The sequence below is a fragment of the Ictidomys tridecemlineatus genome, chromosome 6, assembly GCF_052094955.1.
Source record: "Ictidomys tridecemlineatus isolate mIctTri1 chromosome 6, mIctTri1.hap1, whole genome shotgun sequence".
Classification (NCBI taxonomy): Eukaryota; Metazoa; Chordata; class Mammalia; order Rodentia; family Sciuridae; genus Ictidomys; species Ictidomys tridecemlineatus.
Genome location: NC_135482.1, coordinates 88,721,156 through 88,745,222, shown reverse-complemented (window position 1 = coordinate 88,745,222; position 24,067 = coordinate 88,721,156). Strand labels below are relative to the sequence as shown.

Below are 24,067 nucleotides of genomic sequence, written 5' to 3'. Positions count from 1 at the left end.
TGTTTTTCCTATTTTGATTTTATCATTCTCACTTTTTAATATTTTCATAATCTTAATGTTTCATAATTTCATAATGTCTTTTCATAAAATGGTTACTTTGTACATGTTGAAAGAACTATACCTTTTGAATTTCCATTTTAGGATGTTAGAGGCATAATCATGGTTTTTGTTGATATTGTTGCTGTTGAGATGGAATCTAAGTTGCCCAGACTAGCCTGGGACTTGAAATCCTCCTACCTCAGCCTTCTCAGTAGCAGGAATCTTTAGATCAAAAAGAATGGAGAATGAAAAAGGTTTATACTAGAAATGGCACAAGAGTTAAGACTTAGGAAGCTTGGTATAGGAAAACCCTTCAAAGATATACACATTGCCAAGGAAAGATATTACCCCTGGGACATGGAAATAAGAGGTTTGGAATTATGCAAATAAATGTGAAATGTAATTGTCAAGGAAAAGAAAATAAGAAAAACAATTGAGCCAGACACAGTGGTGCAAACCTGTGATTCCAGAGGCTAAGATAGATGAATCACAATTTTGAGACCAGGCTGGACAACTTGGTGAAACCCTGTCTCAAAATCAAAAATATAAAGCACTGGGGATGCAGCTTAGTGGTAAAGCACCCCTGGGTTGAATCCCCAATACTGCAAAGAAAAAAAAAAAAGGAATAAGCTAATTGTGAGAAAAAATAAACTGTTTCCTGAGAGAAATTCACTGCTGGGATGTATCTCACTTAATCAGATCACCTTTTAAATGAAAATTGTATTACTGAGTGATAAGATTATTTTTAGACCTAAGATATACCATAATAAGAATGTGATTTTGCAGCAAAGGATGGCCTAGTGGTATGTTAGGCCTTTAGGTTCAATCCATCCCCAGCACCAAAAACAAAAAGTGACTTTGTCCCTAACAGAAATATTCTTAATTTTAAAACAAAACTTTTACTAATTAAAAAATCTTTCAAATTAATTTTTTCTACTTAGTTGTTCTTTATGTATTAGTTCTGTTATATCCAGGATAGCCAACTGGGACTTGTAGTTTTTAAGAGTTTGATTTGAGTCTTTTTAATGGTAAACATTTTTAAATGAATTTATAGCCAGATATTAGTGGCACAGGAGTGTAATTCCAGTGATGTAGGAGGCTCACAAATTTCTAGGCCAATCTTGGCAATTTTAATGATACTCTTCTCACAAAGTAAAAAGGACTAAGGGTATAGTTCATATGCCCTTGAGCTCAGTCCCAAGAATCACAAGAAAGAAAGAAACTTGTTGCTTTTTTTTTTTTTTAATTATTATTTGTCTTCTTTTCAAGGGTCCAGACTATAGACTCTACAAGAGTGAACCAGAGTTAACAACAGTGGCAGAGGTTGATGAATCTAATGGAGAAGAAAAATCAGAACCTGTTTCAGAGACGGAAACTCCAGTTATTAAAGGTCAGATATGTTTTATCTCCTTTTTTTGTTTTGTTTTCAGATACTTTAGTATTATATTCAGTTTACATGTTGACCCAGTACCCATACAGATTCACAGTCCTTTATCTGAAACTTTTGGAGTCTCATGAATTTCTGATTTGGGAAATTTTCAGATATTAGGAAGATAACATTGACAAAAAACCATACGTCATCTCAAATAGGCATGAGGCAGCACCCTTTTTTAAATTCATTGATGTGTCTGGAATAGTCATCTTAAGTGGAGTATAGACTAAAAAGTATCAGATCAGGTTAGGTTTTACTGAAAAATAAGTTGATGCCAAACTTTTTAAAAGCTTTGCATTTACTAAGTTATTTTTTCCAATTTCAAAATTATTCTTGAGCACAATGGCTAAAACAAATTTCCACACACTTGTTTAAAAATAAATTTCAAAATAATACTTTTTCTTAACTATACAAACTCTTCTGGTGGTAATGCTTAATGCTGTTCATTCTTCAAGAAGTCAGTGTCGTAAAGAAAAGGATAGCCAAGAGGATTCTTCTAGATTAAAAAGATTTTAAAAGAAAAAACTCAGGCTGGAGATATAGCTCAGTGCTAGAGAGTTTTCCTAGCATGTGGGAACACATAGGATCAATCCCTTCAAAAACAAAGATTATGAAGTTGTGCTTGAAATTTGTCTGGAACATTATTTAAAAGGAAGAACTATGGGCCGGGGTTGTAGCTCAGTGGTAGCATGCTTGCCTAGCACATGTGAGGCATTGGGTTCAATCCTCAGTACCACATAAAAATAAATAAAATAAAGGTATTATGTCTATCTACAACTAAAAAATTATTTAACAATAAAAAAAGGAAGAACTATAAAAACATTCTTGGGACAATTCCGGAAATATAAACATGGTTCTGGATGTTAGCTAATAGCATGATCATATTATAGTGGTTACGTAGAAAAATATAAGTGAATTCTGAAAAACTTAAAGAGAAAAGTATTGGCAGCTTATTTTGAAATGATTCACCAAAAAAAGTACATGTGTGTATGTTTTCATATTTATTCAAAGATATAGCAAAGATGGCAAAGTATAAAAACTTTCATAAAAATAAATGCTATTTATTATTTCCTGACTGATTCTCATAGTCTGCTGAAGGATCATAAAGTTAAGTATGAAAAACACATAAAAGGTAATGTTCACATAGATTTTTCCATAATTGGAGTATTTTTCTGGGTCATCTAACATCACATTGGGATGGGGGTTTCTGGCAATTAAACCCAGGACCTTGTTGCATGCTAAACATATATATATATATATGGGACTAGGCATTGAACCCAGGGGTGCTTTACATTCCCAGGCCTTTTAATTTTTCTTTTGAGACAGGATTTCACTAGGTTGCTTAGGGCCTCACTGAATTGCTGAGGCTATCCTGGAACTTGTGATCCTCCTGCCTCAGACTCCGAGGTGTGCACTTACAGGTGTACACCACCAGACCCAGCAAAACTTGATATTTATATTTTTCTCATTCTCTTCCTAAATTTTATCTTTTCTTCATTGAAATCTTTATTAATATTTTACTTTCCTATACATAAACTAAAAAGCCATAGTTATTTTTTATCATTTGATGGATATTATTATAGATATGTGGGGGAGCTAGACTACAAGCAAAGGAAAATAATATTTTTGGTAATATGGCCAACTTCAACTTCAGCCAATTCTCCAACAGTGTGTGATTACAAATGCAGACCAACGGCTTTTTTTATGTGGGGGTGGGCGGTTCAGGGATTGAACTCCGGGCACTCAACCACTAAGCCACATCCCCACACATCCCCAGCCTTTTTTTTTTTTTTTTTTTAATTTCAAAACAGGATCTATGCTGAGTTGCTTATCACCTCATTGCTGAGGTTGGCTTTGAACTCACAATCCTCCTGCCTCAGCCTCCCAAGCTGCTGGGATTACCGGCATGTTCCACTGTGCCCAACCCAATACCATTTTTAAAATTTTTTTCCTTGTTTTGGGGTTTGATTGTTTGTTTTAGAAACATCAACCAATTGAGAAAAAATAAAGAAAGGAATACTCAGAGACCAATAATTATATGAGGATCTACAAGTTAAAGTGGAGCACTAGAGTCAGCTTTCATCTTATAACACGACAAAGTTCAGGGCCTGAACATATTAGGAATCTTGTTAGGAAACATTGTCAAATAAAGTTGGACCCTTGGGGCTGGGGATGTGGCTCAAGCGGTAGCGCACTCGCCTGGCATGCGTGCGGCCCGGGTTCGATCCTCAGCACCACATACAAATAAAGATGTTGTGTCCGCCGAAAACTAAAAAAATAAATATTAAAATTTCTATCTCTCTCTCTCTCTCTCTCTCTCTCTCTCTCTCTCTCTCTCTCTCTAAAAAAAAATTATTAAAAAAAAATAAAGTTGGACTCTTAAAGGACTATACTTTCAATGAAACTGGTTTGTTGTAGTTCATCCAAATGTAAAATTTCTGCCCATCAGAATAAGGGAAAATACTATCAATACATGTTTTGACAGAAATCTTATGTCCAGAGTATATAAACAACTCCCCAAATTACTAATAAAGACAATCAACCCAATAATAAATGAGCAGAAGATTTGGGCCCTTAACAAGTATGATAAAAAAAAATTTAAAAAAAACAAGTATGATATACAAATGATTAGTAAGTACACAAAAAAAAATTAGAACGTACTAATTGTAAAGCAAATGCAAATTTAATGCAATTTTAAACCATAATTCTTACCCTCTAGAAAGGTTAAACTGAGACTGATACCAACTGGTATTGATTAAGATGTAAGACAATTAGAAGTCACACATTTCTGATGGAAGTATAAGATGGAACAACAGTTTGACAGTTTCTTATAAAGTTAAATATTCATCACTTACTGGCCTTTTGACTTAAGATCAAGTATAAATTTAGATGTTCAGTTATCATATGATTTCCTATATATTTACCTAAGAAAAGTAAAGCCAGTGCGGTAGCACATGCTTTTAATTTCAGCAACTCAGGAGGCTGAGACAGGAGTATCCAAAGTTCAAGGCCAGACTAATCAACTTAGGAAGATCCTGTCTCAAAATAAAAAGGGGCTCGTGATGTAGGTTAGTGGTAGAGTACCCCTATGTTCAGTACACATGATACCATTTAAAAAAAAAAAAACAGAAAAAAAAGGAAGGAGAAAGGGAAATAAGTAGGTGGAAACATCAATTCTCAGAAAGACTTAGACATTTTTATACCTTGTACATTTTATAATTTTATAGCAGCTTTAATTCACAATAGATAAAAACTGGAGATAACTGTGATTAATAAACTGATATTCCTCAGCAGTTAAATTACTCAGATATGTACAGCATATATGAATCTTAGCAACACATAAATATCAAAATAAAGAATGTTGGAGCTGGGGTTGGGGCTCAGTGGTAGAGTGCTCACCTAGCATGTGCAAAGCCCTGGGTTTGATCCTCAGCACCATATAAAAATAAATAAATAAAATAAAGGCATTGTGTCTAACTATGCCTAAAAAATAAAACAAAAAAAAGAAAGAAAGATTGTTAAGTTAAAAGGAGCCTAACACAAGAGAAACATACTGTGTGGTTCCCTTTATAAAGTTTCAGAACAGGTAGAAGTAATCTATTAGTGATAAATATAGAAAAGTGTTTGCCTTTAGTAAAGGGTGGGATTGACAGACGATCTTTTTGGGGATGTAGACAGTTGTATCTTGGTTGACATGATTACACAGGCTTGTACTTTTATCCAGATCTCATCAAACCAGGCGCAGTAGCACATGCCTATAATCCAGCAACTCAGGATGCTGAGGCAGCAAGATCACAAGTTTGAGGTTAGCCTCAGCAACTTAGCAAGGCCCTAAGCAACTCAGAGAGGCACTGTCTTAAAATATAAAAAGGGCTGGGGATGTGGCTCAGTGATTAAGCACCCCTGGGTTCTATCCCCAGTACCCCAGAAAAGAAAAAAACCTCATTGGTTTCACACTGAAGATCTGTACTTTCAATATACATTTTGTTTTTTTCAAAACTTGGATCATTTGGTAAATACTAATAATAACCAGGCGAGTTTTCCATTTACTGAATGTCAGCTAAGAGAGCTCTACGGTATTTTAGGTGGAAGGAATGAAATCAGATATGGTAGTCTAAGAAGGAATTAAAGTAGTAAGTAAATGAGTAAACCTAAACAACATTGACTGTATATAACCCAAGTAAAAATGTATTTTTTCATGGCTGGGGATGTAGCTCAGTGGTATGGTACTGGCATTGTATACTCAAGGCTGTAGGTTCAATCCCCAGCACCATACACACACACACATACACACACACACAAAGGTAATCTGGAGCTTAAAAAGTTGAATTAAATAGTGGACAAAAGCAGCATAAAAATCAGAAGGAGGGGATTGGGCATATAGCTCAATTGGTAGAGTACTTACCTCACATACACAAGGCCCTGGGCTCAATCCCCAGCACCACCAAAAAAAACAAACAAACAAAAAAATCAAAAGGATGTTCATCGGTATTAATATAAGGGCTCTACTTTGTTCCGGAGGATAGTATCTTTACTAACTTTAGACTTTATCAGTTTAAGTATACATGATTAGATATAAAATTAAAAGTTTCTCCAGCTTCCAAAGTAGAGAAACAAAAGTAAGGCAAAATAATCCAAAAGAAGAAAGAGGAGAAATTAGAAGATGGAAAAAATGCAAAGCCAAAATTAAATTAGCAGAAATAAATCTAAGTATATCAGAAATGACAACAGACTAAGCTGGGCAATGTTCCAACAACTTGGAAGACAAGGCAAAAAGATTACAAATTTAAGAACAACCTCAAGGGGCTGGGGATGTGGCTCAAGCGGTAGCGCGCTCGCCTGGCATGCGTGCGGCCCGGGTTCGATCCTCAGCACCACTTACAAACAAAGATGTTGTGTCCGCCGAGAAATATTAAAAATTCTCTCTCTCTCTCTCTCTCTCTCTCTCTCTCTCTCTCTCTCTCTCTCTCTCTCTCTCTCTCTCTCTCTCCTTCTCTCACTCTCTCTTTAAAAAAAAAAAAAGACCAACCTCAATAACTTAGCAAGATCTTGTATCAAAATAAAAAGAACTTGGATGTAGCTCAGTAGTATAGCACCCCTGGGTTCAATCTCCAGTACCAAAAACAAAAGAAATTACAGCAAATTAAATCAAATGATTCACTTGAAATAACATTGTAAGACTGGGAATGTAGTGCAGTGATAGAGCACTTGCCTAGCATATTTGAGGCCTTAGGTTCAGTCCCCAATACCATAAAAATTAAGATTGTCAAACTGGATTAAATATAGCTATGTAGTGTTTATAAAAATCATCCAGAACATCATGTGTAAACACACACCTATTATCCTAGCTCCTCTGGAGGTTGAAGCAGGAAGATCACAAGTTTGAGGCCAGCCTTGGCAACTTGGCAAGTCCTTGTTTCAAAACAAATAGGGCTGAGGGTGTAACTCAGTGCTTGCCTAGCATGCTCAGCCCTGAGTTCAATCTCCAGTGCCATGAAAAACAAACAAACAAAAAAACCCTCCATCCAAGTATAATGGCACACAAACCTGTAATCCTGGAGCTCGATAGGCTGAGGCAGGAGAATCATAATCTCCAGGCCAGTCTAAGCAATTTACTAAGACCCTGTCTCAGAATAATATTTTAAAACGGCTTGGGAATGTAGCTCAGTGGCAAAGTACCACTGTGTTGATCCCCAGTGCCAGACAATGAAAAAAATCCTGTAAAACTTAAAGCTACTAAAAATTGACTTGGGGTCACAGTACATACTGGGCATTGAACCCACGATCACTTTACTACTGAGCTATATCACCAGGTCTTTTTTTTATTCAAATGTATATATGTATGTGTATATAGAGATATATATATGTATATAAATGTTAAAATATGCAAAATGAAATGTATATTTTAGGAATTCAGAGGGTCATAGCCAATAGCCAACAACCCTTCTAACAAAAAAATGGTTAGCAAGAAAAAAAGCATAACAGATTTATATGAGGATAGTTTTATAGTGAACCAAGCCTTCAAATTAAAGATACAAATGGTAAACTATCCATTTTTTTTGCTTAGGTTCAGTGAACCATGGACATCCTTGTAGAACTGTGGTTGGACAAAAAGAATTATCAAACAGTAATAAATGAGGGAGGTAGGGGGAACCTAGCAAGGCTTGTCTATTTAGATTCTTCTTGGCCTCTTTGAGCAACATTCTTTCCTTCCAAATATGGGGCAATACCTTTTCCAGATGGAGATATTATGACCTACTCAAATATGTAGCTCAGAATTTTTTTTTCTTTGCTAATATATGTTTAGGTTTTATGATTGACTTTGGGGAAAACAAGGGTTCTGGTTATTGTGATCTGTCTTAGGGAAGGGGAATTCTAGTTTCTAAGGCCTTCATTGATGGAGAATTGCGGAATAAGAAACAGGAGGACAAGAAGTCAGAGAAAATTTTTGCTTCTGAGACCTTTACTTGGGGTATCATTTTCAGAGACTCAACGTTAGAAAGACATGTAATTCAGTAGCTATTAACTTCTGAAGAGATAAGATCAGGGAGAATTAAGAACAGGATTTTTTTTTTTTAGTTGTAGATGGACACAATACCTTTATTATTTGTTTTTATTTTTATGTAGTGCCTCACGCATGCTAGACAAGCGCTCTACTACTGAGCCACAACCCCAGACCCAAGAACAGGTTTTAAAGGTAATGCTGGGAAAGGGTTTTTTTGTTGTTTTTTTCTTTTTTTAGGTACTGGGGATTGAACCCAGGGGATCTTAACTACTGAGCCATATCCCCAGCCTTTTTTATTTCTATTTTAGACAGGGTCTTTCATCACTAAGATGCTGAGGCTAGCTTTGAACTTTCGATCCTCCTGCCTCGGCCTCCCAAGCCGCTGGGATTACAGGTGTGTGCCACCACACCCAGCGGAATGGAAAACAAGAGGGCAAGAGTTATTCTGAGTTATAATTTATCTCATATATTCAGTTGTAGAATTTATTCCTTTAAAAATAATTAAATAATTTATTCCTGCATATGTATTCTAAAACATTCTAAAATCAAAACTCAAAAGTCAAAACATACCAAACAAAGGGAATTTCTCTGATATAGTCAGTGAAAGGAATCATTCAGCCAAAAATCTGTTCAACACATTCCAACCTCTTATGGTCTAGTACTTTGCTTTATGTTTGTATGAGCAGGAATCCATATTTTGCGTATGTATACCAGAGATGACATGAAAATGAAGTTGGGATCTTTGTGGTTAACCTGAACATATTAGAAACCAAAGAGATAATTGTGATATGCAGCCCATGGTTCTGAGTGAATGGTAGATCCAGACTGAACTAGACATTGCAAAATAGGCAACAAAATTCATGCAAGAATCATTATCAATTTCCAAATATCCAGCCAGGCATAGTGGCACACAGCTGTAATCCCAGTGACTTGGGAAGATGAGGCAGGAAGATCAGAAGATTAAAACCAGACTCAGGAACTTAGCAAGACCCTTTCTCAAAAATAAAGAAAAGTATTGGGGGCTGGGCATTATGCCACATGCCTATAATCCTAGCAGTTCCGGGAGATGAAGCAGGAGTTTTGCAAATTCAAAGCTAGCCTCAGAAACTTAGCAAGAACTGTCTCAAAATAAAAAATAAAAAGGGCTAGAGATGTGGCTCAGTGGTTAAGTGTCCATGGGTTCAATCCCCAGTACCAAACAAATGAAACAAAACAAAACTTCCAAATAACCAATAGCTCGTTAATGAATAGTATCTATTATGTCAAAAACCCCTACTTCCCTCTTTAGGAATTTGATTCACAGGACAGTAACAAATTGTTCAGTTGAATGGTGGACCATAACTTTCATAATTTGTTTTATGTGAATGCATTATACTAACTAGTTAAGATGATAATGGAGATGTACCATTGCAACAAAAAAAAGAGTATTTTATATATAGTTAATGATTTAATGTCATTTGTCAATCTGTAAAACTTTATTTGTAAATTAACCCTAAATTTTTCTTGTAATATAATTGACTATCTTATGGCTCTTTTCAAATAATAAATTTGCCTTCTGATTGTAAAATCTTCCAGAGGGCTGGGGTGTAGCTCAGTGGTAGAGTGTTTGTCCACCATGTGCAAAGTTTAGTCCCAACAACACAGAAAATACACAATTAAATAAAAGCCACAGAAATTAAGTATATCAAAAGAAAGCCATGTTTATAAAATGATATTTTATAGAACTTAATGCCATTTTAATTTTCAGGTTCCCACTTTCCTGTTGGAATAGTTTCTCCAAGAACAAAATCACCTACACCCGAATCTTCGACAATAGCTTCATATGTAACCTTGAGGAAAACTAAGAAGATGATGGATCTAAGAACGGTATTTAACTAGAAATTAGCTTCTGGAAATTAGATTCTCAAGCGTATCTATTGTTTTCTTTTATTTTTCTATTTATAGCCTTTTATCAGAATTCTATTTAGATACTCTAAGAAATACTTGGTAATTTTTTCAATTACATTTACAGAATTAGCACCTCAGAGGACAGGCCTAATCAAGATATCTTTTTTTAATCAGCCTTCACATGTAGTCTCCAGTGTTATGGAATCTATTCTTTGTTGGTTGCCCTATAGTTCATCTCTTAATACTAATAAGAATTTCCTTGATAAACCTGTCAGATATATCCTGAAGCCACTCAAAATTTAATGAATTTCCTAACTATCCTGAAGTTGCAGGGCCTTTTAGCTATTGTTGAAAAATGTGAATTGGGACAGGGAAATAAATCCTATGTTTTACATTTTCATGTGATACTCCTTTCATTCAGTCTGATTCTAAACTTATGTAATATTCTCAGGAAGATGCTGAGAATTCTTAACTACGTATCTCCTAAGTATTCTCGAGAGCTCTGGATTGCAAACTTTTACTTTTTGTCTTTATAAATAAGATAATTTTAGGGTATAAAACAAGACTGAGGTGCTGGGGTTTGGCCCAGTGTTAGCTAGAGTGCTTGCCTATCATGGGTGAGGCACTAGGTTTGATCCTCAGCACCACATTAAAATAAATAAAGGCATTGTGTCCACCTATAACTAAAAAAAAAATTTTTAAAAAAGAAAAGACTGATATATATGGCTATTGAATGGTATTAGTGTAATGGCATATACATACATAAAGTATATGCCAAAAAAACTGATAAATTTATATACAAGGAATATAAACTAAGCATAGTAGCATACAGTTGTAATCTTAGTGACTCAGGAACCTGGGACAGGAGTATCTCAAAATCAAGTCCAGGCTAGAAAACTTAGCAAGACCTTGTCTCTCAAAATAAGAAAAATAAAAAGGCCTCAAGATGTCACTTCAAAGTAGAACACCCCTGGATTCAATCCCTAGTATGAAAGGAAGAAAGGGAGGGAGGAAGGAGTTTCAATTAGTACAAAAATATAAAGACCTGTAAAAATAATGATTATAGAATAAAAATCATAGCTATGTACCAGTATGAACATTAGTGGTCATGGTTCTACAGTAGTATTAATTAAGAGAGGGAGGGGCAATTTTTATAAATTGGAAGGGTTGGAGGTTTTTTTGTTTGTTTTAATCGTAATGGTAAAATAGCAAATCAAGAGAAAAAGAAATATACAAAGCGTATTGAAAGCAAACAGAAAGATTATAGTAGATGTTGTTTTATAATTATCTTAAATACTAGAAGAAAGACTTATATTTAACCCAAATACTGGAGGAAAAAAAATATGGGAGATTATGGGTATATAACCTTGACATAGGAAACACCTTTATAAGTGATACTAGTGCCAAAAGAAAATGCTTTCAATGCATTTAACAGAAAAGTTCCATAATATTTGAGACACATCTATGAATTGCATTTGTTGTTATTTGTGGTGCTGGGGATCAAACCCAGAACATTGTACATGGTAGGAAAGTGCTGTACCATTGAACTATATACCCAGCCCTTATAAATTTGTTGGTCTACATTTGTTTGTTTGTAATGGAAAATAATATAACAATAATATATAAACATGAAAAATAATCAACCACAATAATAATTTTTAAAATATGACTCTTTATTCTTTAGAAAGAATAAAGTAGTTATGTACAGAACTGTAACTTGGAAAAGGATGTTACAGTGTGACAACATTTTTGCATATGCATGGAAAATATTTGGGACACACATAAATTAGCTGCTACTAAAAATGATAAGAGCTGGACGTGGTAGTGCAAACCTATAATCCCAGCAGCTCAGGATGCTGAGATAGAGGATCACAAGTTCAAGGCCAGCCTTAGAAACTTAACAAAACTCTGTACCAAAATAAAAAAGGGCTAAGAATGTGACTTGATGGTTAATTTAGAGAATTAGCACTCAGAGGACAGACCTAATCCAGTGGTCAAGCACCCCTGAGTTCAATCCCTAGTACAAAAAAAAAAAAAAAATGAAAATTATAGGAAAATACTGATAAAGTAGTTAACTTTGCAATCATCTATTCTCTTCTACATATTAAGACTTTTTGTTTACCTTTTAGGTGTTGTTTTGTTTTGTAGCACTGGAAATTAAATCCAGAGTGGTTTACCACTGAACTACATGCTATATCTCCAGTCTTTTTTTTTTTTTTTTTTTTTTTTGAGATAGGGTCTCCCAAAATTGCTGAGGCTGGCTTTAAACTTGTGTTTCATCTGCATCAAACTTCCTAAGTTTCTGGGATTATAGGAATGCATCACTGCATCTGGCCTCTTTTTAGTTTTTTGTTTTGTTTTGTTTTATTGTTTTGTTTTTTTCAGCTTTTTAAAACCCTTTATTTATCTAAAGTCCCAGCACTCCAAGAAGCTGAGTAAGAGGATTTCAAGTTAAGAGGCCAGGCTGGGCCTGGTGGTATATTTCTGTGAGGCCAGCCTCAACATTTTAGCAAGATCATGACCAACATAGCAAGACCCTGTCGAAAATAAAAAATACTTGAATTGTGTAGCTCAGTGGTAAAGTATCCCCTGGGTTCAATCCCCAATACAAAAAAAAAAAAAAATCCACCAAGAAGTTACGAGACCACCCTGGGCAACTTAGTGAGATCCTATAAAATTTTAAAAGGTTAAATTTAAAAATTTCAGCAGGCATGGTGAAGCATGCCTGGAATCCCAGAGGCTCAGGAGGCTGAGGCAGGAAGATCATGAATTCAAAGTCAGCCTCAGCAAAGGTGAGGTGCTAAGCAACTCAGTGAGACCCTGTCTCTAAATAAAATACAAAGTACAGCTGGGGATGTGAATCTCAGTGATCAAGTACCCCTGAGTGCAATCCCTAGTATGCCTACAAAACAAAATTTAAAGAAAAGGGCTGAGGAGGTTGCTCAGCAGTTAAGCAGCCGTGGAATCAATCTCTGGTACAAAAAAAATAAGAGTGGAACCACCATATGACCCAGCTATGGTCCTGCGGTAAGCTTACTCCAGAGGAGCCATACCCTCTTATTTTAATTTTTTTCAACCAAGAAAATACATTCTCCATGCACACATACATACGTTCACGCTTCCCCTCTCACCCCCTCCTTATATCTTCCTTTTTCTCTTCCTTTCTATTATTGATCATGCATCACCAATTATCTGTTAAGGATAAAATAACTTAATCAGTATTCTGGTGTTACTCTACTGACATTCAAAACCTCTCCATTTTTTTTTTTTTTCTCAGTACTGGGATTGAACCCCTGGGCACTGTACCATTGAGCTACATCCCCAGTTCTGTTTTTAATTTTATGTTGAGACAGGGTCTCACTAAGTTGCTGATACTGGCCTCAAATTTGTGATCCTCTTGCCTTACCTCCCAGGTTGCTGGGATTACAGGCACATGCCTCTGTGCCCAGCTCCAGCTTCCACTTTTGATTATGAAAACAAGATAAGTACACTGTACAATATTGTTCATCATCCTTTGCAGAAGTTACTCTATGTTCATGTGCTTAATTTTAATTTCAAGGAAAGACCAAGAAGTGCAGTAGAACAGCTCTGTTTGGCAGAAAGTACTCGACCTAGGATGACTGTGGAAGAACAAATGGAAAGAATAAGAAGACATCAGCAAGCATGCCTAAGAGAAAAGAAGAAAGGATTAAATGTTATTGGTGCTTTAGACCAGTCACCCCTACAAAGTCCTTCTAATTTAAGGGATAATCCATTCAGGGTTACTCAGGTACATCAGCTGCTTTTGGTTATTCTTTCGTATAAATCTAAAAATCACTTGTATTTTAATGTTATGTGATTAATGAGTTTCTGAAGATCTACAGTATAGTTTTGGGGGGTTGTTTTTGTTTTCAGGGGGTACCGAGGATTGAACCCAAGGATGCTTTACCACTATGCTATATCCACAGCTCTTTTTATTTTTAATTTTGAGATGGTGGTCTTGCTAAGTTGCTTAGGACCTTGCTAAGTTGCTGAGGCTATATTGTGTCTTGATCCTCCTGCCTCAGCCTCCCAAATCACTAGGATTATAGGTGCATACCACTGCACCCAGCTTAAATAGTTATTTTGTATTTTATAATTCTTATAGTAGTAAGATGGGACAACTTACTAAAATGAAAATAACACTGGGCTAAAAGAGACCAGAGCCAAAATATTCCTTGGATACCCAGGTATCTGTTTGGATTTTATCTTTTTAATTGTAATCTACTGATATAACCTTAACCATATACTACACATATTTCTCTGTGTCCTAATTTATTATGAACTAAACTGTAGCAGGAAGCTGGGTACAGTGGTACACATCTGTAATTCCAGTGACTTGGAAGGCTGAGGCAGCAGGATTGCAAGTTCAAAGTCAAGCCAACTTGGGCAGCTGGCAAGATCCTGTCTCAAAAAAGGGACTGGGGATGTAGCTCAGTGGTAAAGTGCCCCTGGGTTCAATTCCCAGTACCCAAAAAATAAATAAATAAATAAACTACAGCAAAAAATAAATAAATAAATAAACTATTGTCTACTTCTAAATAGACAATCTAAGTCAGCTATTTTTCACATGTCAGTTTTAGCCTTATAAAATGTTACCATTCCATTTTCTTTGTTTCAAATTTCCCCTCTTCATAAATATGAATGGAAATGGCAGTCTAGTGGTCTTTTAAGTAGCTTCTATCTGGCCTATCTCTATTAGTAGACAGTGGTCACCTATGGGTAGAGTTTCTATACAGTGGCATAAACTAGATACATCAACGGAAAGTGCTTCCCTGACCTAATAGACATCCACTTTCTATGTAATCAAAAACAGGCCTTGCTAATGGAAAACAAACTGACAGTTGAATAATAACACATTTTACAAATTACAAAGTAGGTGGTTTAAGAGATAGGCTGGGTGTGGTTATGCCTGTTATCCCAGCTACTCCAGAAGCTGAGGTAGGAGGACTACATTACCAGGCCAGCCTGGGCAACTTAATTAGACCCTACCTCAAATTTAAAAAATTTTTAAAGGCTACAGATGTAACTGACTAAAGCACCCCTGGGTTCAATCCCCAGTGCTAGGGATGAAAAAGAAAATAGAAGTGGAGAAAAAAATGAATGTTTCCTTTGTTGATTTTCATAGAAAACTTCCTTGTGAATAGAGTCCAGCTTTGTTTTTATTTCTGTTGTTCTGGTTAGTCTGTTTGAAAACTAACACACAATAAAATGCATGCAAGCACAGTATGAATTTAACAGTACTATATCTTTTGGGCAGATTCGAAGGAAGGATGATAACGTTAAGGAATTGGATGCTGTTCATAGAGAAAATGTTATAAAGACCAACCATGAAACTCCTGCAACAGAAAGTGTTCAACTGAAAGAAGATGATCCTCAAAATACGGATATCAGCAAAGAGGTAGAGATGATTTTAGGATTTAAGATTAGATCAAGTGGTATAATTAAATAAAGTGTTCCTTTTAGTTGTAGAAGCCATATATCTAAATGAAATTGTAGGTTTTCTTTAATTGATATATAGCCACATAAAAATATATTGAACATTTTAAATATAAATTAACTGGGCATGGGTTCATGCATCTGTAATCCCAGCTAGTCCTGAGACTGAAGTAGGAGGATCAAAAGTTTGAGGCCAGCCTGGAAAATTTAGGTAGACCCTGTCTTAAAATAAAAATGAAAACAGCTGGAGATACAGCTTAGTGGTATGACACCCTGGGTTTAATCCCAGTAGCACCAAAAAGAAGAATCCATAATACTAGAATAAATTGCTATTAATCCAATCAAAGAATATTGTATCCCAGCAGCTCAGTCTTAGCAGTGTGTAGTATGTTAATTTTTTAATAGAGTTAAATTTCAATTTGTTGTCAGTAAATATTCAATATAGGGTATAATTTGGGGGGATAATTTTTTTAATAAGAATTTTGGAATCATTTTAAATTTTTTAAAGTCAAATGTAAGAATGCTTTGAAAAGAAAAATTTTCTTCTTATTCTGTAGTTTAAAAGAACTGAAAATGTTTTTTATGAAATGCTTTTCACACCTGAGCCAAATGGAATAAATTCTGAGGAAGCAATGGATAAAGAGAGGAACAAAGAAAAAATATCTGAGGATATTACATACAGGTAATAATTTAGAAAAACAAAGAAATTATTTATAAAACTGTATACCTGCTTACAAATGGTACACTAAAGAGTTGAAAATATTGAATTCTAGTCCCACCTTAGCTGCTTAGGAGCTATAGGATTTTGAGCAACTTACATAATCTTCTCAAGCTGCAGGCCCTTCACTGGTAAAACATCAATAGGAAAATACATTTATAGCGCTCAACACTATGCTTAGCATGCAGGGAAATAGTCACTAAACAATACCTTTAAAAAATAATGCCAGTCAGGCTTGGTGGCACAGGCCCATAAGGGAGGCTAAGGGAGAAGGGTCACAAGTTTCGTGCCAGCCTGGGCAACTTAGGAAGAACTGGTCTCAAAATAAAAAATTCAAAGGGCTAGAGATATAGGTCAGTGGTAGCACACCCCTGGGTTCAATCCCCATTACCACAAAAAATAAGGATGTTGGGGCTGGGGTTATGGCTCAGCAGTAGAGCGCTCGCCCCGCATTTGCAAGGCCCTGGGTTCGATCCTCAGCCCCACATAAAAATAAATAAATAAATGTTAAAAAAAATAAAAATAAGATAAGGATGCCAGCACTGGGTTTGTGACTCAGTGATAGAGCCACTTGCCTAGCATGTGTGAAACCCTGGGTTTGATCCCCAGCACTGCAAAATTAGTAACAATAATAATAATAATACTCTTTCCGCCATCTTTTCGTGCCACCATAATAGTGCACATGAACGTCCTGGCTGATGCTCTCAAGAGCATCAACAATGCCAAAAAGAGAGGCAAATGCCAGGTCCTTATTAGGCCGTGCTCCAAAGTCATTGTCTGGTTCTAACTGTGATGATGAAGCATTGGCGAATTTGAAATCGTTGATGATCACAGAGCTGGGAAAATTGTTGTCAACCTCACAGGCAGGTTAAACAAGTGTGGAGTGATAAGCCCCAGATTTGATTTGCAGCTCAAAGACCTAAAAAAATGGCAGAATAATCTGCTCCCATCCCGTCAGTTTGGTTTCATTGTATTGACCACCTCTGCTGGCATCATGGACCACGAAGAAGCAAGACAAAAACACACAGGAGGAAAAATCCTGGGATTCTTTTTCTAGGGATGTAAAACATACATATAATAAAATGCCTCAGTGGACTCTCCTTCTAAAATAATAATAATAAAATAATGTCAAATGACAGCTTAAGCTATAGCAAAGTAAGTACCTCAACACTGCCTGTGAAATGATAGACACTAATCAGAAGACTAGGTTATCTGAGAGTCCCAAAGACAATGGTGATTTTCTTTAATTTTTTGGCAACATTCCTTAACTTGCCCCTTTATATTTTTGGAGAGAGGGTCTTGCTAAGTTGCTAAGGTTGGCCTTGAACTTGCAGTCCTCTGCATTAGCCTCCAGTGTCACTGGGGTTACAGGTGTATGCCACTGCACCTGGCAGTAGCTATACCTTTATTTCTTCAATGCCTAGCAAGATTGAATTTGGAAAGTGTTTGGCCATGTCTGCTAAGAAAAGTATCTGTGCCAAGTCAGGCATAGTGATGCATGCTAAAACAGGAGAATTGCAAGTTCGAGACCAGTCTCACAACATAGCAAGACCCTGTCTCAAAATAAAAAAGGGCTGGGGATGTGGCCCAGTGGTAAATCCCTCTAGATTCAATCCCCAGAGGGAAAAAACAAGTTTGGAGATTGGGGGATTTAAATGAAACAAGATTGACAAAGTATAGGTAATTATTAAACTTGAAGTAGCAGATTTCATATTATTATTTGTTCTAATCTTTTTATGTTTGGAGTTTCCTAGAAAGAGAAAAAAAAGAAATGAGATCAGTTACAAATGTTAACATTTGTTAAATATATCTAAGTGGTGGCATCATGTCTGAGTAGTTAGAATTTCTCAATAAGAAACTGGAAGAAAAAATTAATTGTATCTAAGTAAATTATAAAATAACAATCTGTTTTCATTAGCTCTCAAGATGAGACACACATCACAAATCATAAGCCAGAAGCCCGTACTGAAGAAGATACAAAGAACAATATTCATGAGCAGGAAGACACTGTTATTTCATATGAACCAACTCCGGAGCTTTCTAGAGAAAATGAAACAATGGCAGGTAGATACTACATGTTTTATGATTTTCTTACCTATATCACTTAGAAAGCAAAGTGCATAGGAGTTCTAATTTTTTCTAATTGTCACTGGCCACTTGGATATTGTATGACAGGTCCGATTCAAAGTGGTATGAACTTCTAAACTTGTTTTGCTGAACTTCTAAATTTATTTTTCCATATGGATATTGTAACAAGGAAGCCACTCAAGAATAGTGACTGCAGATTAATGAACCTTTTCCTTCCCACTTGCATATTCGTGAAGGGTGTATTTGGACAAAGGAAGAAAGGTAACCCCTGCCACTGAGTCTGCTCTGGCTTAAGAATTGGCTCATTGATTTAGTTTTAGTTTTTAATCATAATATATGGTAAGCTTTTTCTAATGAGAAGATCCTTCAGTACTTAAAATTTACCTATTCTGAGGACTAGTCTCTGAGAGTTCACAAACTTGACACTTTGGGGAATGTGGACAATTATACATTTAAAGCAGTAGAATGGATGTGTTTACTCTAGCCTCAACCATAATCCACATCTGGATTTTTTTCTGATAGTAGAAAATCATCATTCATATCATATTACAAAATAAATTATTTTTTCTATACTATGTGCTCCCATTCCCTCCCTCCCTCCCTCCCTCACCCTCTCTCTCTTAGTGGAGAGGGGGTGCAGTGGTGGGGTTTAAACCTAAGTGCCTTGAGCATGATAGGCAAGCACTGAGCTGTTTACCAGTAAGCCACATCTTGATGCTGCCATTATATTTTTTAGACTCTTCATAAATATTTTTTTCTTTCTTTTCCTTCATTATGGTTTCTAGAGGGTGAGAGTATAGGGTAGGATCATAGCACTGGTGAATATTTTTAACTTTCTATCTTTACTTCATAACAAAGAAAATCATTCTTTATAATCCTCCTCTCCGTAACTCCTACCCTTTTGTGGAAAGATAAGAATAATGTAATTCAGGACTATTCTTCCTAGGAAAAGTATAAAATTCTGGGCAGAGCATTTTTTTCTTTTATATACATAGAACATGCATATGTATGTCATCAGTCCTGTTCCCTTGTAACAAATATTAACTACTGTCTCCTTTACCTTTACTACTTAAAAGACAACATGCACAAGAGTTGTACTTTTGTAATTGTTACTGACCACTTGGTTATTGGGTAGCAGGCCTGATTCAGAAAATTAAACCTATAACTTTTTAAGTCTCTGTAGTATCTAGCTACATGAACTAGAAAAGACTCAACAGAACCCATGGACAGACACCTGAAATCTAACCTCACAAGAAAAAGAATGAATTTTAAACTAGGCTGCAGGAGACATTTTATACTGAATATTCCAGTTGCCTTATTAGAAAATCATAACAGAACCTACAAACAGTTATTACTTCCTCCCCAGTAAATGTTCTGATAGTTGTAGGATCACAGCATCAAGATTTACTTCTCCAAATGTGTTTTAAAGATACTTATTTTTCTCATATGTTTTCTTGGTGTGTTTTAGTGAAAAGTCTGTCCCCGTCTCCTGAGTCCTCAGCATCGCCAGTTCCATCCACTCAGCCGCAGCTCACAGAAGGATCACATTTCATGTGTGTGTAGTCTCAGAAGTATGTCATTTCCCTTCATATTAGTGGTTTACTGTTAAAGAGTGTTTTACTTTAATTTTATTCATCTGTTGTTTAGTAAAAAATATTTGGGATTAATTCTGGACTCTACATTAGGGATAATTAGCAGAAAAAGATGCCATGATTTTAAACCATGGCCAGTAACTCAGATTTTGAACATTGCCCCCTTCTAATGATTTGCTTTGTGACAGCATTTTCTCTCTTATTTTATCATCCATAAAAGCAGCAAAATTTGGAGGGAATGGTCTGTGCCAAAACAAGCTTCACAGTATCATGCAGCTGTGCTCCTACGGAACATTCCTTTGCATAGTCACATCTGAGAATGCTGTTAAGGAATTACATGTCGATCGTGTAATGTGTTTTAATTAATGCAGCATATCTACCTAATTGGAATTTGTTAATGTTTATGATTCAGCCAACTTGATAGAATTTTAAGAGCTATTAAATCTAGTTGAGATCTATTAGAAATTATTTCTAAATAATGAATTAATTTAAATCAAGGTTGCAACTGAAAAAGCCACAGATGGGGATAGGGAGAAGGAGGAAACCTTTCTTAAACAATGTTCCTAATTTTTTTTTATCTTTATAGACAGTTACTATATTATATGTATAATTATACAAAATTATACAAATAGACATTTTTTTCTTCGGTAAAACTGTGAGATACAGAGTGAGCATCTTAGCCTTATCTTTTTTCTCACAGTATATACCATGTCTAATAATTTTTGGTGCTTTAAAATTACCACCAATTTCTGTTAACCAGTTATAAGCAGCAAAAACAGACATTCTGAGCATTATTACCAACATCTTTGAATTTTAGATTCTCAAAATAAATTATTATATTTACTTACTTGCCTAGGTCAATCCAGTGCTTATTTTCTGGAATCTACTTCCATTTATGATTTTAATTAAAGCAGCTTTAATCTTTCTCCCTTTTTTTCTTCTTTTCTTTAAATATTTGTTTAGTTGTAGATGGACACAATACCTTTGCTTTATTTTTATGTGGTGCGGGGGATTGAACCCAGTGCCTCACGCATGCTAGGCAAGCGCTCTACCACTGAGCCACAGCCCTGTCCTTTTTTTCAACCAGAAAAATTTATGTTGTCTTATCATGTTTAAAATTTTTATTTGCGATTGTGTTTACCTAGAGCTTAGAAGAGCTTTTTGTTTGTTGTCTGGCTGTGCAGGTTTCAAGTGCTTGCTGAAATTACAGATGGCCTAGGTCTTGCCTCATTCCCTCACAATTTTTTTTTATTGGTTGCTCAAAACATTACAATGATCTTAACATATCATATATCATACATTTGATTCAAATGGGGTATGAATTCTTATTTTTCCCACGTGTACGGATTGCAGGATCACATTGGTTATACAGCCACGTTTATACATACTGCCATACTAGTGTCTGTTGTATTCTACCTTTCCTATCCCCTTCCTATCCCCCCTCCCCTCCCATCATTTCTCTCTACCCCATCTACTGTAATTCATTTGTCTCTCTTTTCTCCCCCTTTCCCCTCACATCCTCTTATATGTAATTTTATATAACAATGAGGGTCTCCTTCCATCTTCCGTACAATTCCCTGTCTCTCTCCCATTCCCTCCCACCTCTCATCCCTGCTTAATGGTAATCTTCTTCTTATGCTCTTCCTCCCTGCTCTGTTTTGAGTCTACCTCCTTATATCAAAGAAGACATTCAGCATTTGTTTTTTAGGGATTGGCTAACTTCACTTAGCATAATCTGCTCTAATGCCATCCATTTCCCTGCAAATGCCATGATTTTGTTATTTTTTATAGTGCTGAGTAATATTCCATTGTGTATATATGCCACATTTTTTTAATCCATTCATCTATTGAAGGGCATCTAGGTTGGTTCCACAGTCTAGCTATTGTGAATTGTGCTGCTATGAACATTGATGTAGCTGTATCCCTTTAGTATGCTCTTTTTAGGTGTTTTGGGAATAGTCTGAGAAGGGGAACAGCTGGGTCGAACGGTGGTTCCATTCCCAGCTTTCCAAGGAATCTCCATACTGCTTTCCAAATTGGCCGCACCAATTTGCAGTCCCACCAGCAGTGTACAAGTGTATCCTTTTCCCCACATCCTCACCAGCATTTGTTGTTGTTTGACTTCATAATGTCTGCCTTTCTTACTGGAGTGAGATGGTATCTTAGAGTGGTTTTAATTTGCATTTCTCTGATTGCTACAGATGGTGAGCATTTTTTTATGTATTTGTTGATTGATTATATATCCTTCTTTGAGAAGTGTCTGCTCAGATCCTTGGCCCATTTGTTGATTGGATTATTTGTTTTCTTATTGTTTACGAATTTTTAACTTAGAATTAAAGCAACTGGTGGCAGAATAAAATCCGACAAAGGAAAAATTAACATGATGTTCACTTAATTTCTTCAACATAAAGAGTTAGTAGGTGGTATCTATGTATCTTAGTAAAGAAATGTGCATTAAGAGCCATTCATATTATATTTTGATTTTATAAACAGGTTACATTTCATTTTATACAGACCTTTTTGATAATAAAGAATGTTCAAAGTTAAAACTCCAGTACATTTCCAAGTTCCTGGAGTTGTTACTGCATTTTATTTTGTTTAATTTTTATCCCAAGAGCCTGTGGCATTACATACTAGAATGAGGCACAACTGTTGCCAGATACCTTCTGGTGTCTTTGTCATGCAGCTACCACAAACAACTAGTGGCACAAAAACTCATATAGTACTTTATGTTCTCCCATTGTACATGAGTCATCTTTCTGAACTAGTCATTTTGGCAAGACTCAGAAAGCTTTACAAATGATATTGCTATATAGATGGCTCAATATACTATCACATGTTTTATGAAAGTTATGCAAACCTTTGTTTATTTTGTCGATCTTTGGATTCAGCAACAAATGTGGATACATTTTTTATTTTGAATTGCTTTAATTGCATTATGTTTTTTCACTGTGTGAATTAGGCTTATGGAAATAAAGAAAAATGGCCTTTAGCTGTATTATGTTTTAGAATTTTCATGGCCATGCTTGTCAGTTCTATTATATCCTTGTGAGGTACTTTGGGACATGGTCATTCATCAGCTTTGCAGGTGTCAAAGTAATTTCCCCTTTCTTATTTTTCAGCTATACTGACTTCTGTTGAAACCAGTCACAGCTAAAGACGTGGACCTTTGGCAATGTAAGAAGATATTGTACAGTATATTTTAAATCTATGAAATTCATAGTTTTTGATGCTTTCAACCACAGAGCATCATTTTACCACTTCTGGAAAATGTTTATTCCAAAACAGCTTTAATGGCCCATATGTACACTCCATAATCTCAAGGTTATCATTCTGACACCAGCTTGCTGCTATGATTTCAGAGCACATAAGTAAAGGTGCTTTTTAATGTGCAGTCTATAGAAAGAGCTTACTTAGTTGCTGATTTTCAGATTTTGATGTTTCTTAAGTCTAAGTGAATTTATATTTCTTTTTGCTTTTCAGTACATAAAGTTACTTATTATTTCAAGTGAGACTTGCTTTTCTTTCTTTTTCCTTTTTTTTTCCCTTTCTTTCTGATTTTGGATACTGCAATGCTTTGTTTCACACTTGATTTGTAAAAATTTTATATATATATATATATTTAAAATATGCCATTTTATTATTGCTAAGTGAAGTATGTCCTGTTTTCTGCTATAATTCTTTCTCAGTCAGATTGCAATGTCAGCAGTTACTGCCACACTCTTGTCAGCTTAAACACAAATGTTATCGCTTACCTTTTCTTAAAAAAAAAAAAATAATTAAAAGTGTAGGTATTTTGAAGTACTGGACTTATACTTCATTGGAATAGATGTGTATAGCAATAAGCAGGTTTCCAAATCCAGTACTTAGTTTGTGTACAAATGTAATTATGTTCATTGTGTATATATTATGCAATGAGCACTTGTAATGTATTAAAGGCTAATTCCTATTGTTTAAATGCAAATGTTCATATCTCATTTCTTTTTTATCATGTTAAATAAATGTTGATGTTCTTAAGCTACTTGTGTTAGAATTTTTTTTTTCCACTAAAATAAAAGTCTTGAGAGTTGGGGATGTGGCTCAGAGTAAAGCACTTTGCCTATCATGCACAAGGCCCTGGGTTCAATCCACAGCACCAGAAAGAGATGGTGGGGGGGGAGTCTTGAGATTTAAGAGACTTCTCAAAGAAAAAGTAGTCTTTTAATCTTATTATCCTAGACAGTATCATAAAAGGACCTTGTCTGTCCAGCCTTCCCATGTCAAAATTGAGGGAACTTGATGCCCAAAGTGATAAATTGGCTTGCTGGCCATAACCATATTACAATTATTGACAGGATTTGGGGCAACAT

At 35.5% G+C, this 24,067-nt stretch overlaps 1 protein-coding gene and 1 pseudogene across 37 annotated transcripts in view; both read left to right on the top strand.

The window, feature by feature from the left end:
• The window catches only part of Plekha5 (pleckstrin homology domain containing A5), a 236,999-nt gene extending 213,264 nt beyond the window's left edge, over nt 1-23,735 (top strand). For 27 of the 37 annotated variants that reach the window (XM_078015145.1, XM_078015140.1, XM_078015151.1 and 24 more), the window contains 8 exons: nt 1,309-1,429; nt 9,724-9,842; nt 13,423-13,632; nt 15,142-15,282; nt 15,878-16,002; nt 17,957-18,102; nt 19,595-19,697; nt 22,841-23,735. In XM_078015145.1, coding sequence (XP_077871271.1) covers nt 1,309-1,429; nt 9,724-9,842; nt 13,423-13,632; nt 15,142-15,282; nt 15,878-16,002; nt 17,957-18,102; nt 19,595-19,689 — 957 coding nt within the window. In that variant the 3' untranslated portion in view covers nt 19,690-19,697; nt 22,841-23,735. Of the gene's footprint in view, nt 1-1,308; nt 1,430-2,559; nt 3,795-8,098; nt 8,169-9,723; nt 9,844-13,422; nt 13,633-15,141; nt 15,283-15,877; nt 16,003-17,956; nt 18,103-19,594; nt 19,698-22,840 lie in introns of those variants that run through there. The other 10 variants (XM_078015158.1, XM_078015149.1, XM_078015141.1 and 7 more) reach the window with 5 other exon arrangements.
• LOC101972109 (small ribosomal subunit protein uS8 pseudogene) lies at nt 16,019-17,133 on the top strand (annotated as a pseudogene).
• Nucleotides 23,736-24,067: the final 332 nt, after the last annotated feature.